Raw genomic sequence first — 15,250 nt, 5'->3', positions numbered from 1 at the left:
ACAGCTACTTAATCAATAATCCTCTGGAATAATTGAATCAGTAGTTTTGAAAGTGTCATGAGTCAGAAAAGGGCGATTTTGCTTTAGTCTAACTTTTTATTTATTTATTTTCTAACGCCAATTGCTCACAACAAGTTGTTCAATTCGTATAATGACAAGAAAACTCTACTTTTTAAAGCAGAGGTCAATCATTTCATGTCTATCAAGATTTTCAAAAATTAAATAGTTTTTTTTTTTTTTTTTTGCAGAATTTCTCAACTTTACTTTACTTTTCTGGCTCATGACCTTTTCAAAATTACTGATTCAACTACTATAATTCAACTAACAACTTGTATTTACTTATACTCAAAACATTTATCAACTTTATATTCATAACTCCCAGGAAATTACTATTACACTTACTAATAGTAATTACAACATATCAACCAACTAGCTTTCCTTAGCTACCAACAACAACAGGTATTACCCGAACATAAAAATACACACAGAAATAAGCATGTCCTTTTTCCATAACCAACTTCCAACTGAAATGAGGAGTTCCATACTGCCTCTGAAGAACATAGCTTTCGTCCACCGTTTACGCATACACTAACTGAAGATATTATTTTATCATAAAGTACGCGATTCCATAGGAATGGTTATATACATTAAGGATATCTTCCATCACCATCTTCAACAATTCATCCGTTCGGGCTAAACTCATTTGACAAACATTATTTTAGATACGCTGAAGATTGTACATAGTATTAAATGCGGGGAAATTGTTGGACAAATTTTACAAAACTTTTGACACAAAAATTATTAAATTTTGATATAGGAAGCTTTTGGTTTCAGTCAATATGAAACTGCCATTCATTGATACGAATTCACTATGCGTGACGCAGAAGGAGAGGTCCAGGAGAGGATTGACTGTACAATATTGACAGTCATGTTACATACAAGTAAACTTACATTTGACCTGGAGCATTGTTCTCACGTCGACCAATCCACTTACAGGAACGTTATTAATGCTGTGACGTGGAAATCCGAATTGGTCGTCTGCTGTATGTTCTTAGTGATACGACTACACCTTGTCAACGTATCACAATATTCACTTACTCTCAGGGGGGCGCGGTGGCTCAGTGGTAGAACGTTCACCTTCGGTGCTTGGGGTCCCTGGTTCGATCCCAGCTCGCGCCGTGTGAACTTTGTGGTGGACAAACACCGTGCTCGTGGGTTTCCTCGGAGTTCTCCCGTTTCCTCCCACTTTCTTCATTCCACCATTTCACTCATTTCTCATTATCACCGTCTCCTTTAGCCTAAGCGGCATAACCATGAGACGTTAAACTTAAAGATTTCATTTTTTTCACTTACTCTCAATGTTCACTACTTTCTCAGTGAGGTCTAGCAACAGCACATTGCGAGCTCATACCAAACGTCAATTTAGCCCACACATAGTATAGTATCATTCTAAACAACAGCATACATACGATAATAACAACAGCGATGTAATATCAACAGATTAAGATTAGAATACACCAAAGAAATTAACGAGAAAATTGTGCGAAAATCTGATGAAACTAATGTAGGCTATACGCTCTACGGATTTTCTCTATGCAACGGAAGAGACAGATAAGATCTCATGGACACCATACCACTGCATTCTATTAAATGGAGAAATAAATAGATTGAGACAAGGTTATGTTAGTAAGTGCAACAGTATAATATTACATTGCTAATATACAAAATGTATCAAGGGTCCAGGGCCATAGGTGAAATCTGTTGTGAGTGAAAATGCGAAAAATGGAAAAAGAGTAAAGTTGTTGGAAATGTGTGGTTTGTCAATGTAAAATAGTAGATTTCTTTCAATTGCACTATTTGTTTGGGCTTCACACTGGTAAGGGACCCAATTTTAGATAAAACGCAACGTTGCCAATTCAGCAAGCTGTTCCCTTGGGAAATCACCATACCAACAATACAGCATTGTTAGAAAATATATTTGAGGAGTTTTAAGTTCCCTTACATAGCAATGTCCACGTCTCCCATGTCATTTTTGTGTTTGCTGAACCAAACACGTTGCTTTTTCACTGTACATAGGGCACCTCACCAGTACAGAGAACAAACGGATAGTGCGATTGAAAAATATCCATTTTAGATTGAAAACAACCTATTTCTATCAATTTTTCATTTTCTCATATCTTTACTAATAACGGAGTGGACCTATGATCCCGGATCTTTTGATACAATCTTTTTAAGTCCGTTTTTACTTCTGTTTTCTAGGTGTTTATTTGCGAAACTACGGGCGCCAGAATTGCACCCTTAACAAAGGGGAGCATAGATTCTCTGAGTGGGATAGGGATTTTGTTCGGACATGTAACATTTATTGGAGACCACAGGTAATGTTAATAAACATGATATAGGAAATATTAATTTAGTGAAAATTAGAATATTTTTTACTTAATTATTTTACTTACATTTTTAAAATAGTGAGTAACTCCGGAAAATGTATTTTTTTATTACAAATGTTACAGAGAAACAAATTATTATCTTTGACTGTTTGTGTTCCAAATTCAATGGTAGGCTGAATCATAGTAATCGGAAAACAATGGAAAATATCATGTACGAAAGAAATGAACAATCACAATCTGATCTTTTTTAATTACATTTGCTTAGTACTATGGTTAATTTAGGTTTTCTGGTAAATGAGACCAGCTAATCATTTGCAATCGAATTCAGCACCATACATACTAATTTTGCCTGGTATTCTGTTGTTTGGAGAATACTACTGTGAAGTACGGTATAAAACGTGATGCATAATTTGATTTGTATTATATTTTGCCTACATTAAGGAATGTAGTATCCTATGATGTGTTAGTTATATTTTTAAATGTTAGTTGTGTAATTAATTATATTTTAAAATCGGATTTTTTGTGAACTATAACACTCATCCACCAAACCATAAATGAGAGGATCGGGGAAAGGCTATGGTAAGCACCACTTACAGTGAAATTGAGTTAGTAGATGGAATAAGTTGGGATCTAATCATAGAATAGTATGTAGGTGGTTTCATCACGGTTATGTAATTGTAGACGGCAGGAAAAGTCTGTTTCGTATGTGTTCTTTCTTTACATTTCATGCATGAAAATGTCAAACTTTTTTTTTTCAAGATTACCCGAAAGTTACAAAACACAATATACCATTGTCTTCCCCCAAGCCACTCTAATATGACGTTTTTATCTATATACGACAAAGAAATTAATTGTCCTGTTTGATAAATATATTAATTATCCTGTTTGATAAATAAATTAATTATCCTGTTCGTTTTGACAAAATATAGAAAGTGTGTTTGACAAGTGAAAGAACGCAACGAGTTGTATTGCACACAAGAAGAGACGAGACAAAATTTTCGTGTCGAGATACAAGACGAGACAGACCTCTTCCAATAGTAATATATAGCATATACTTTTTGAGACGATATTGCGTTTTCAAGACAACGTTTTGAGACGAGACAGACCCAAATCTTGTCTGAAGGGCAACTCTAGCCACGAGAAACGTTAGTTAGGATGATGGACATCAGATATCTGACTGGAGACAATTATAAGGAATATACAAGTGGTTATTTTTTTCAAAAAAAAATTTAATGAAATCACAAAAGACGTATATTCATCTACAACACATTTGGTTTAGTGTTAATTGATTGTTCCATAGAACTTTCCGGAAAAGTATATTGCTGCTTGACATCCAAATTGGACAAAATATGCAAGTATATGTTGTTATGATTGACTGACACAATTATGCCCTAGAGGCCTCAATGAACGATGGAAATTTATGCTAAATGAAATAAAAAATGAAATGCATACGAATATTTGCTCTGGGTGAGACTCGAAAGTGACATGGTTTGTGCTCTTTAATCTAGAAGTGTGATCTCTATATGCAGATGTAAGTACATTCAGATTGTAAAGTATACTAAGTAGCTATGTGGTGTGCATGAAGTTTGATTATATTTTAAACCTAGAATGAGATCAAAGCAAGTACAGTGAAAATCACGACACAGATCTTCATTTTATGTAAACGGAAAATACCAATAAATATGTTCGAGATGACTACTAATCAATTTTGTAGATGTTGATTTTGTAAAGTTCTAAGATAGTTACTGGAGCACAAGTAAAACCAGAAGCTTTCAAAGATTAGATATGATGTGACAAAGCACTGTAGTCGCTTTTCTTCCGTCCTTTCAGTATTAAATAGGTATTATTTATTTTATCACATGTTACCCCTCGTATAGAAAATTTTGTTATAACAGAAATAAATAAATAAATATTTTAGTTTGTCTAAGTTTTAGAGAGTTCCTAGTTATTTATCATATTTCGAAGTAAAGTTAACTGTATTATTTACAGGATATTATAAGTATCGGGAAGAGAGATAAAAATGGTGTGACAGACATTGATCATTTGCTGATGGGAATGGCTTTTCAAGTAGCGGAGAAGGAAGACAATGTTATAGTAGAAGACTTAAGAGGTTAGATATATTCATCTATACGTGTATATATATATATATATATATATATATATATATATATATATATATATATATATATATATATATATATATATATATATATATATATATTTATAGATTCACGAGAGTAGCATTATATCCATAAACACAGAACAGAAACTAAATGCTGAGAAACCAGTATCAATAATTGATACCATTTTTATGTGTAAAATGATCTGTATGATATAAAATGAAATTTTTAATTTAATATTCCATGCTTTCGTCCTTTAGGCTACAAACAGATAACTAATGAAATAAATGTTTCTGAAAAAAAAAAAGAGTTGGTACAATTAGAATTTGGGAGAGAACAGGAGAATCCAGAAATAACCTGATCTTTTAGCCTACACTGTAAGCTCTTATGGTCTGAGCAACCATGTTCTCAAACAGGACTTCCAGTTTCAAAGCCAGTGATATAATTGATATTGATAAAACTAAGGAATAAATGAAATGAAATCTTTGAGTTTTACGTCCCACAGTTATGCCGGCTAGACTAAAGCGGACGCTGATGATGAGAAATGAATGGAATGGTGGAATGAAGAAAGTGGGAGGAAACGGGAGAATCCCGAGAAAACCCACTTACATGGTGCTTGTCCACCACAAAGTTCTCTTGGTGCGAGCTGGAATCGAACCAGGGATCCCGTGCACCAGAGGTAAATGCTCTACCACTGAGACACCGCGGCCCCACTACGGAATAAGTGATGGAAATTAATTGTTCAAATGTGTTGATTAATGAGTCCAAAACTTTCATCTAATTCTGGTCATACTGTGGACAGTATTTCATTATCTGCCTGTTAAAAAAGTGTGTTAGACTATAACAAACTAAACAAAACATAGTTTTTTAGTTTTAATACTGTATATTAATTAATGTTTTTATGCAACCTATAATGACCCTAAAGTAAAAAAAAAAAAAAAAGAAAAAAGTGTATGGTTTAATAAATTGTATTGGTATTTGTTCGTTTCTGTCATTAGGCCAATAGGCAATTCTTAATAAAGAGTCGTATATTTTAAAGTATTCTTAATAGTCTAGAATTATAATAAGTCTCATGTTCGAATTCTCTGTTACCCACAATCTACAGATCAAATCGATTGTTTTATTGCTTTAACAGGTCTAGCTAACTCTATGACCTATCAAACCCGAAGTTTGAATGTTGTATTCACTAAAGCTCTCCATTGACCTCTGTTCTCAGTCAATTGAATCCAGTTTCTATTTTGTATTCGTATTTTTGCTAGATCCATATTAATATTGTCCTCTCTAGATCTTTCTAATTATCTTCTAGCAACTAAGTTTCCGTTAAAAACTTTGAAAGTTCCTGGCTACATTCCATTCTGACTACATGACACGTTCACTTGAGCCTCTTAGACTAGACCTAAGTGATCCCAACAACATTAGATAAACTGTGTAAATTATGCAGTTCTTCGTCATGAAATTTCCGCCATTTCCCATTTACTTCCTTTTTAAATCCAAATATTCGAATCAGGATTTTATTTTGAAATACTTTCAGTCTGCGCTCTTTCCTCAAAGTTAACCAAATTTCGAAACAATATAGCACAATAGGGATAATTATCATTTTAAATATTTTAGGCTTCAAATTCTTCTAAAGAAATCGCGAAGACAAAAGGGTTTGGACTGAATTTTGACGTTAATTCCGTGGTTTAAGTTACATTTAATTTCTTCGTGGATATCATTTTGATCTGTTAACATTGATCCTAGATATTTGAGAGTGTCCACTTTGTCGAAAGTATTACTTATCCATAATTTGTAAATTTAATAATTTGTAATGCTTGTAGTATTACGGTCAAGGCAAAGTTCCATGTATTTAGTTTTCTCTACTTTTACTTCTAAACTCATGTCCTTGCAGGAGTTTAATAAGACCTCTTCATTTCTTTCTATTGTTCTCATATCATCCTTAATATCATCAGGATAAGCCTTAACCTGGGGAGTGCCATTGAGTTCTAGTCCCTGGTTGCTGTCTTTAATTTCCCTTGCAGCGAAATTTAGAACCAAATTGAATAATAATGGGGACAACACTTCTTGTTTCATATTATTCTCTATGTGGAATATGATGGACAAATGTTTCCTTGCTCGGAATTTACTTTGGGTTTCATTTGAACATATCTTTATTAATTGAACTAGTATTTTTGATATACCAAATTCTTTAAGAATGTTGTACAATGTTTCCCTCCTAACCGAGTCGTAGATTTGTTTGAAATCAATAATCAATTGATGTACCGGGGTTTTGTATATCGTTTCTTTTCGAGCATTTGGCGAAAAGAAAATATCTGGTCGATAGTTGATTGATTTTGCCTAAATCTACACTAATAATCTCCAATTATTTCATCCGCATATGAGGTCAATATTGCTAACAAATCCCATATCCATTTCACTTTTTGAGATCTACTAAGTTATCATTCCTGATCCCAGGCTTCTTGAACGTTTTTAACAAGTGCTCTTTTCTTACCGGATGAAGTTGTTAGCCTCACGCCAAAGCTCCAAGCTGGAGTTGTCGTTTGTGCGCGACTGCTTATTCAATCTGTTCACAGCTAACCCAAATTATCTAGAGACCTTCTTCTCGATCCACTACCTGGGGACGGTCCATGTCGTGGTGACAGGAAGCCATGTTAGTATTACCAGGACACTAAAGTGAAAGAGAAAGAACCATTATCATAAAACGATAGGTTAATTTTCGTAGAATCCGTCTGTTGACGAGATTACCTGATTCTGAATATTAGATGTTCCAGGCTAATGGTGGTATTATTAGCATAAAGGTGGTGGTTTCCTGAGCACCTTCCAAACAGGGACGTAGCATGTATGGAAGCAGTGGATGAACCGCTTTTCCTGAGTAAGCAGAATAATGCATTAATGCGAATAATGCAATAGTGATTTATAAACAACAACAGCTTAAATAACGAATAATAGATAATGGATAATATTCAGAATAATGGATTAAGATATCTTAAAAAAAAAAAACTTTATCGTTGCTCCCAAGGTAAAAGTCAAGAGGTATCAGAACAAGGTTTTGTAGGGGTATTTAATAGATACAGTGATGACCTATACAATGTCTTGAAAATTGGTGATCGAGGCATTTTCGCACGACAATAACATAATGAAAACGAAACAAAATACACTATTTTATGACCTTTTTGACATCCTATATGAAAAATAGTATATTTAAGGTTTTCTTTTAGCTGCAATGATATAGTCCTGTGTAGCATAGTCGCTAACGCCCTCGTCTTTAGTGCGGTTTTCCTCATTCACACCAGGCAAATGCCGGGATGGTATCTAATATACAGGTCCCAGGCCGCTTCCTTCCTTTCTCAACCCTTTCTTCCTTCCCTTTGCTCGGATAGTGCTATCACCGAGGGATGTCATCCTTCATACATGACGGCCTAACACGGCCATAGATGCTGAAAGACCAGAAATATAAATCCTAATGATTATCCTAATTCTAGCTGCAATTCTCATAGACGTTACTAAACAAAGAATGCACTAAAATATATAAGAGTAAATTTTATAAATTAATTAGGAAATGTGTTGTTTTAGATAGGCAATAATAAGAATGCAGGTTTCATCATATGCTCCATTCTTGGTATGACAAAACAAATGCTCTCAATTTTCTTTAAATACACAGCAGTACTGCATTAATTCAATGCTTTTCACAGCTTTCACTTAATTTAAAACTGTAGTTAGTTAGTTACAAACACCTTAAAGAGAAGTCAAATTATTTGTGCTTATTTTGTTTCTTACGATAGAAAGATCATTTACCTATTCATTAGGGTGTAAAATTTATAAGAGATCAAAACTATAACACACTTAAAATGTTGTAGCTCGGATGCTTGTCCATTATTATGTCATAGAATTTGCAGTCAATCATGACTTAAATATCAAATTGTATAATTATTTCAGTCAAAAATATATTTGTCATTTTTAAGCTTAGCCGTGATTTCATGTCACAATAAGAAGTCAACGTGTCTTACATCGGAGCAATATATTCATTAATCTCTGTAAGTGTATTCTGTATCCTGAAGTTATAATTATTGAACTTTTATATACGCGGTATCTTTAATGCTAGTTCTTAATTTATTTCTCTTCTCTAGTTCCTTAATTTCCATTTTTTAAATAAGTCTGCCAAAGTTTTGTCTTTGAAATTCCTTGACAGTATAGGAGGATCTGTTCCTTGATAGGCATTCAGAGTACTTTGTATTGGAAAAATACTGACAAACGTATACAAGTCGGAATCAAGTTGTAATTAAACAGTTCTTGTATACGAGCTGCTTCTAACCAGAATTCACAACCTAATTCTGATTCTGAATTTTCGGGTTGTCATAGCTCTCATGGAACCACTGGGAAATAACTGTCCATCCCACCCCTCGTCTCAGACTGTGCGTAACGTTAATTCTAATTATAGACAGTCAAGCTAATAGATATAACTACTTGTGCTATCGGGTGTTAAGCTTTCCACAGAATTTATCGATTTAAAGCTATTATGACAATTTGAGCTACAAGAGGCTAAGTTATCTACCTAGACTGGAAGGAAGTGGCTGAATATAATGACGCCTGACATGCACGCCAAGGGCACTGTCCGAAACCCTGCTGCGCAGTTTGAGGTCCGTCGGAGGAACGCTGTGGCCATGAGTAGAGTGTTTGTGTCATGCCGCGTAGAAGACTTGTTGGACTTCTTTGAGGAGGACCAGGACAAATTTCTAGCTCAACTGGTAACAGGGGACGAAACCTAGATCCACCATTGGGATTCTAAGAGCAAACAGGAGCCCATGCAGTGGTGTACAACGATTTCCCGCCTCCGAAGAAGTTCCGGCGAAGAAGAAGGTCCAACAGGCTGTTTGTCAGTGGTTTGCAGGTCATGAGAAGGACATTTTTTTTTCTCTGGGATTTCTTCGCTTCCCACAAAGTGGCGACGGTGCATAGACTTCCATAGCAACTACATCAAAAAACAGTGATGACCAAGGTGAGCCTATCTGCATTCCTTCCTGTCTAGGTAGATAACTTATTGGACTCTTCTCGCATATTGTTTCAAATTAATTATTTCAAAATATGACAAGAGGCGTAGCCATCTTCAAATTTGAGCATTTTATTATTCGTGTAAATAGGATTGTCATCTCTCCAAAGTAAAATGTGGGGACTCTTCATGAAAGTATGGAAGGTGGGGGTAAAAATGTACCATTGGTTCTTTTTCCGTAATGTAAGTATTTCTAGCAGCTGCGCAATTTTGTACTTTCTCTGTAAATTTAAAATTAGATTTATCTACTGATACTTGGTAATTTATCATAACTGTTGATAATTTTTCGTATTTGCAAAATAAATCTACCCGCCCGACTTGTCTCATTTGTTACTTATCTGACTGTGAATTCCCTTCATTCTGAAAATCTACGGCAATTGACTTTTCTTAAATAATGTACTTGCACACGATCTATATTTTTCAATGATCTCAGGTGTTATTGAAACAAACTTATGATTCTAATCATGCTTCAATATTTCACAGAAACTTATAGTATCAAAGCAGTTAATTATAATATTTTACTTCTATTAATTTATTGTAGGCAATGTATTCGGACCTTTAGAATTCTCTCGTCGTGATTTAATGGCCTTGAACATTCAAAGAGCACGAGATCATGGCCTTCCAGATTTCAACACTGCAAGAGAAGCTTACAATCTTAGGAAATACACCAGTTTCGACGATTTCATGTATATTGATGAAGAGGTAAGTACCTTTTTTCCAGAATCTAGTTGTTGTTAATATAACTTAAAACTATTATCAGCAATATTCAATATCCAGTTGTCCATAAAGATACAGTATATTAAAATTTTTTATGTTATGCCTACTTCTCGTTTACGTTTTGCATCGTAAAATATAGTACTCCTACCAGTGGGCCAAGTGGAAGTTCATTGTACAGGGGAGTAAGGAAGCCGCTGATTGAGTTCAGATCGGCGTGAACCCGATCGGTTTGTATCCTTTAACTATGATAGTAATTTAGTACGAAAGGACTATTACTTTAATTTAAGAATTCCATTTTAATAATTTCGGAAATCTTCTTCCTAAGAAAACACCCCGAAGTGTAAAATATTTCTTGTAGATCTTTTCATGGGAAATGACTTATGCCACACCGTGTGGCTGTTAATCCAATATTTCAGTCTTTTCAGTTTTTAGCATACTATGTAATTTAAAATCCTACGCTGCATCGATGATAGAATCCCATTATTTTCATAAATAATGCCAAGTTACTTTGTATTTTTGATTATAATTACAGTATACAAAAGAAATCAAATTCAATAACATAAGGCTATTCATCATTAACCCTCTCAAACTTGATTGTTTTTTAAATTGTAAAAAGAATATTTCTAGATTTGAGAGAGTTAAAATGGGTTGTAAATAACAGAGATGCAGAGTCACCCACTTCTACTCTTTTATATATATACAACAAACAATTGAATCGATTACTATATTAATAAGTCATGCTAGTGTCAATCAATATCGACTTTAGCTGCCATCTGGAAAGAATCGATATAACTATTTGATAGATTTGTAGATCTAATCTATGGTTCTTTATTTGCGACGTTGCCGCATAGTGCAATTTGTGTCTTCAGACTAGGACTCGAATCATAGGGCCCCCAAGACTCCTTTAGGAAGGCCACTGGGATCTCAGGGACCACACCATTCGATATGCCCTATGATATTTACGGATTTCAATTTTGTTCCATTCATTTACCTTCCATGGTTTTCATACTACGGGTACTGGAGTTTCCGAACCATATCATGGCGGCCATTTTGAAACTGGTGCTCAATATGAAACATCTTTTGGTACAGCGTTACTTAGTTTTCCAAGACCTTTCGAACGAGGTATTACTCGACCCATCTTCCCATTTGACATTTCAAAGTTACCCCCATTTACAGGGGGCGGAGAGGGGTACTTTTGGCGGAATTGGTTTTTCCCCTTAGCAATATATAACATGTACTTCATAAATTTCTTCTATGTTTTATGATTTTTCAGATATTTCCGTGGATAGATTAAAATGGCCCTATATATATATATATATATATATATATATATATATATATATATATATATATATATATATATATATAATGTGTATATAAAAGAGTAGAAGTGGGTGACTGATTATCGCCCAGGCCATATTACTATAGGTAGAAACATGAAATTTTCAGAAAATACCCATTTTGTCACGAAGGCGGGAATAAGGAAGTATTTTTGGAAATATCTGTTCTAAGAAGGATAAAGATGGGTTCAAAATGTTTTCTAAAAAGAGTGTACATCATGAATCTCTGGCGTTAGAGAATGAAACTCGATATATGAACTCATCATCAAAAGTAAGGAAACACATGTTGCAGCGTTTTTAGGATTCGACTCCAAAGGAGGTGAAGGAGGAACATTTATAAGATACTCCAATATCTTTTTATTTACTCAGAAAAGACTGAATGTGAGGATTTAGTTATGTAAAAATACGTCTTATGCAAAAATAAGGGAACGCATATTTCAGCGTTTTCGAAAATTCCGCTCCTACGAGGGAAAACTCCGATCGGTTCTTTAACATCCAAATTCACCTCTCTTCATTAATATAGTGTTCAATGTGATGATTTGTTAAGTTGATGTGAAATTTCATGAAGATGTGGTATTTAAACTCATAAAATTAAAAGAAAACATATCTAAGAGATATCAAAAATTTCGGTCTTAATTAGGAAAATTGCTGTCAATTCTAGGACACCCAAACTTCCCTTTCTTCACAAAGAAAATGTGAGTGTGAGGATTCACTTAAATTGAAGGTGTGAAATTACGTACTCATCCAAATATATTATGAACACCGGCTTACATCTAATAAATGCTTTCAAATTAACTCAAATCAGAAATACTTCCTGATATCAATAGGTATAAAATGGTATCTATATCCACCTCAGCGACCCCGAAAACTATGGATTCGACACTATGGACGTGTTTTTGCGTTCTCTCATAAATCACAGTCGTTACGAAGATACCCGCGGTGGCAACGGACTTCATGCACACGAAATGTGAACTCCCGCCATTTTGTATGGGGTCAACATAGTGAGTTGAAACGGTCTACAAAATATTTCTCTTGTCGAGACCTTTCCAACGATATATTACTCAGCCCCTTTTCCATTTAAAATTTTCAACTTGACTCCTACTCCTATATGGGGGTGTCTGGGATAGACCTCTTATAGCTCAAAATTTAAGTCTCTTAAAATAATGATGGACATGTTTTTGAGTTTTTTTTTTATATTCGCAGTCGTTTCAAAGATACAGGGGGTAGCAATGAACTTTATGGACACCTTATATATAAAAACAAAAGTAAGTATGTTTGTGACTTAATAACTCTTGAACCACTCTACCGACCGCGATCAAATTTTCAAAATAGGTGACGTTAGGGCCTGGGATGTTTTTGATCATTTCACTTTGATGGTGCAACTTAGGGTAGGGGAAGGGGGAAATATAGAAAAATTAGAGCAAATGGCCGATATTAGTGTCGAATTCATAGTTTTTGGGGTCGCTGAGATGAATAGCGACACTTGTGATCCCCTTTAATTCCAAATCCTTATAAAATTATTACTATTTTTACTATGTAACGTATTTGCGAATTTTGTATCCTTCTACAATAGTCACATACATTTTTATAGTATTGTTTGCAAATTACAATAAAAAATATTATCCTTAGTAACGTTAGTATTGAGTGTATATATACATACATAATACAGAACTTTTTGTTAATATTCTATAGCGCCGACAAAAACTGCGGAAACTTTACGACGACAATATAAACAATGTAGATATTTGGGTTGGTGGCCTGCTGGAGACAAATCAGACAGATGGAAGTCCTGGAGAGCTTTTTAAGACAATTATCAAGGACCAGTTTCAACGAATCAGAGACGGTGATCGCTTTTGGTATGCGAACAAGCGAAACAAGTAAGTATTACATGAAGTACACAATGTCTCAGTGGTAATCATTTCATACATTTTGCAATAAAATAACGCTAAGAAAACACTATTAAAATAATCATTCAAAAGTGGGAAAAATTTTTCAATCTGTCCCCAACTTGATTTGAATTAATTATAAATATATGGAGGCTCTTAAAGGAAGTATTGGATGATAAATGAGACAAGGTACTCAAAGTGAGATGGTCTGTCTTCTACCACAGTGAATATGATACTTTGTGAATCAAGGTAAATGTGCCAAAATAAAATTTTGTTTAATTTTGAAGAGAGAAATGGAGGTTCCTTATCATAAGAGAATGATTTAATTGCGTCAAATTTCAAAAGAAAAAGACAGAGAATGTTCATTAAACTTTTACTTTCTTTGCCTAACTTTAGTTGCTTTACATAGAAGAATTTTGCGAAAACTTATAATCATGCTGTACATTCCTGTTCGAATTTCCTCTTTGCCTTATTTGTTTCATTTGCTGAAAAAAAAAAAAAAAAAAAAAAACAGTGCTTTGTGTGCAGAATGCATTATTAAACCCAATTCCCAGCGTTCTGATTACCAACCCAATTTTTTTCTGTAAGCCTCATTTACAATTCGATTCCGATTAGTATCGAACGAGATATTTGATCTTATTGACACGTCAAAATCAGAGAATAATATCCCCTAGAAGAGAATATTATCCGAACTGGGAATGTAAAATGCCATAGCTGAAAAATAATGAATAAAGTATATCCAGTCTACTATTCTCTAACATAAAATCATTCAGTAACTTTTTTTTTTAACAAATATATTTTATTTGTTTTTTTGTTATACATTTCCAAATGTCAAAATAATAATTTCTGTGTAAATGTAGTAGGTATAATGTCAATATTACCATGTATGATACCTATTTCCAGTGGGATGCTTATTGCTTACCTCAGATTAAAACTCGAGTACTATCTTTGGTTGCACTTTAAAGTAAGTCTTAGGGGCCGTGGTGGCTTAGTGGTAGAGCGTTCATCTCTAGTGCGTGGGGTCACTGGTTTGGTCCCAGCTCGCGCCATTGGACTTTGTGGCGACACACACCACGTGCGTGGGTTTTCTCGGGGTTCTTTTGTTTCCTTCCACCTTCATTCCACCATTTCATTCATTTCTCATCATCACAGTCTCTTTTAGCCTAGACGGCATAAACGTGGGACGTAAAACTGAAATATCTAATTTCATTTAATTTTTTAAAGTAAGTCCTCTCTTTTATAAACTTGATGTTGGAAATGGAGGTTAAACTAGAATTAATTAGTCAACCAATGAATCGAATAAACAATTTCGAACTTCACTTTCTTCTTGTTAGCAGCACTTGACGTGGGAGTCAAAAACAACAAATATATTACTGCTGTCATATTCCTATACTTATTATTACTATGCGAAACGACGGTAGACTTTCAAGTTAAGTGAATTCAATACTCCAACCTGAAACAGTACATCTCTAACTACGAGTTGCAATAGGAGAAGAAAATCAAGGATAGACCTGTTCCTCGGATGTTGAAGGCACACCAAGAAACCATTACTCACATTCTCTTACTGTTTTTGCTCTAAGGAGATTACTATTAAAATTGGAAGTTGTAATTGACGTATGTTAATTCCGGTTGCAATGGAGGAACAAAAGCAAAGGTCAAACATATTTGCGTGGTACTGAATCGAAATAAAAAAAAATGCTTGTTGTTATCTATTGCCAGTTTATGAGTTATGTGATTAGTGTTGTAACGGAAAATC

At 34.3% G+C, this 15,250-nt stretch overlaps 1 protein-coding gene across 1 annotated transcript in view; it reads left to right on the top strand.

Moving 5' to 3' along the window:
* Positions 1–15,250, top strand: part of LOC145666069 (dual oxidase 2-like) — a 363,698-nt gene that overhangs the window by 130,597 nt on the left and 217,851 nt on the right. The window contains exons 9-12 of the mRNA XM_081733166.1: positions 2,260–2,375; positions 4,377–4,497; positions 10,093–10,253; positions 13,301–13,485. Coding sequence (XP_081589292.1) covers positions 2,260–2,375; positions 4,377–4,497; positions 10,093–10,253; positions 13,301–13,485 — 583 coding nt within the window. The remainder of the gene's footprint in view (positions 1–2,259; positions 2,376–4,376; positions 4,498–10,092; positions 10,254–13,300; positions 13,486–15,250) is intronic.

This window comes from Thermobia domestica, chromosome 12 (genome assembly GCF_964235325.1).
Source record: "Thermobia domestica chromosome 12, izTheDome1.hap1.1, whole genome shotgun sequence".
Classification (NCBI taxonomy): Eukaryota; Metazoa; Arthropoda; class Insecta; order Zygentoma; family Lepismatidae; genus Thermobia; species Thermobia domestica.
Note: the sequence above shows the minus strand (reverse complement) of the source record. Positions and strands in the feature narration are given on the sequence as shown.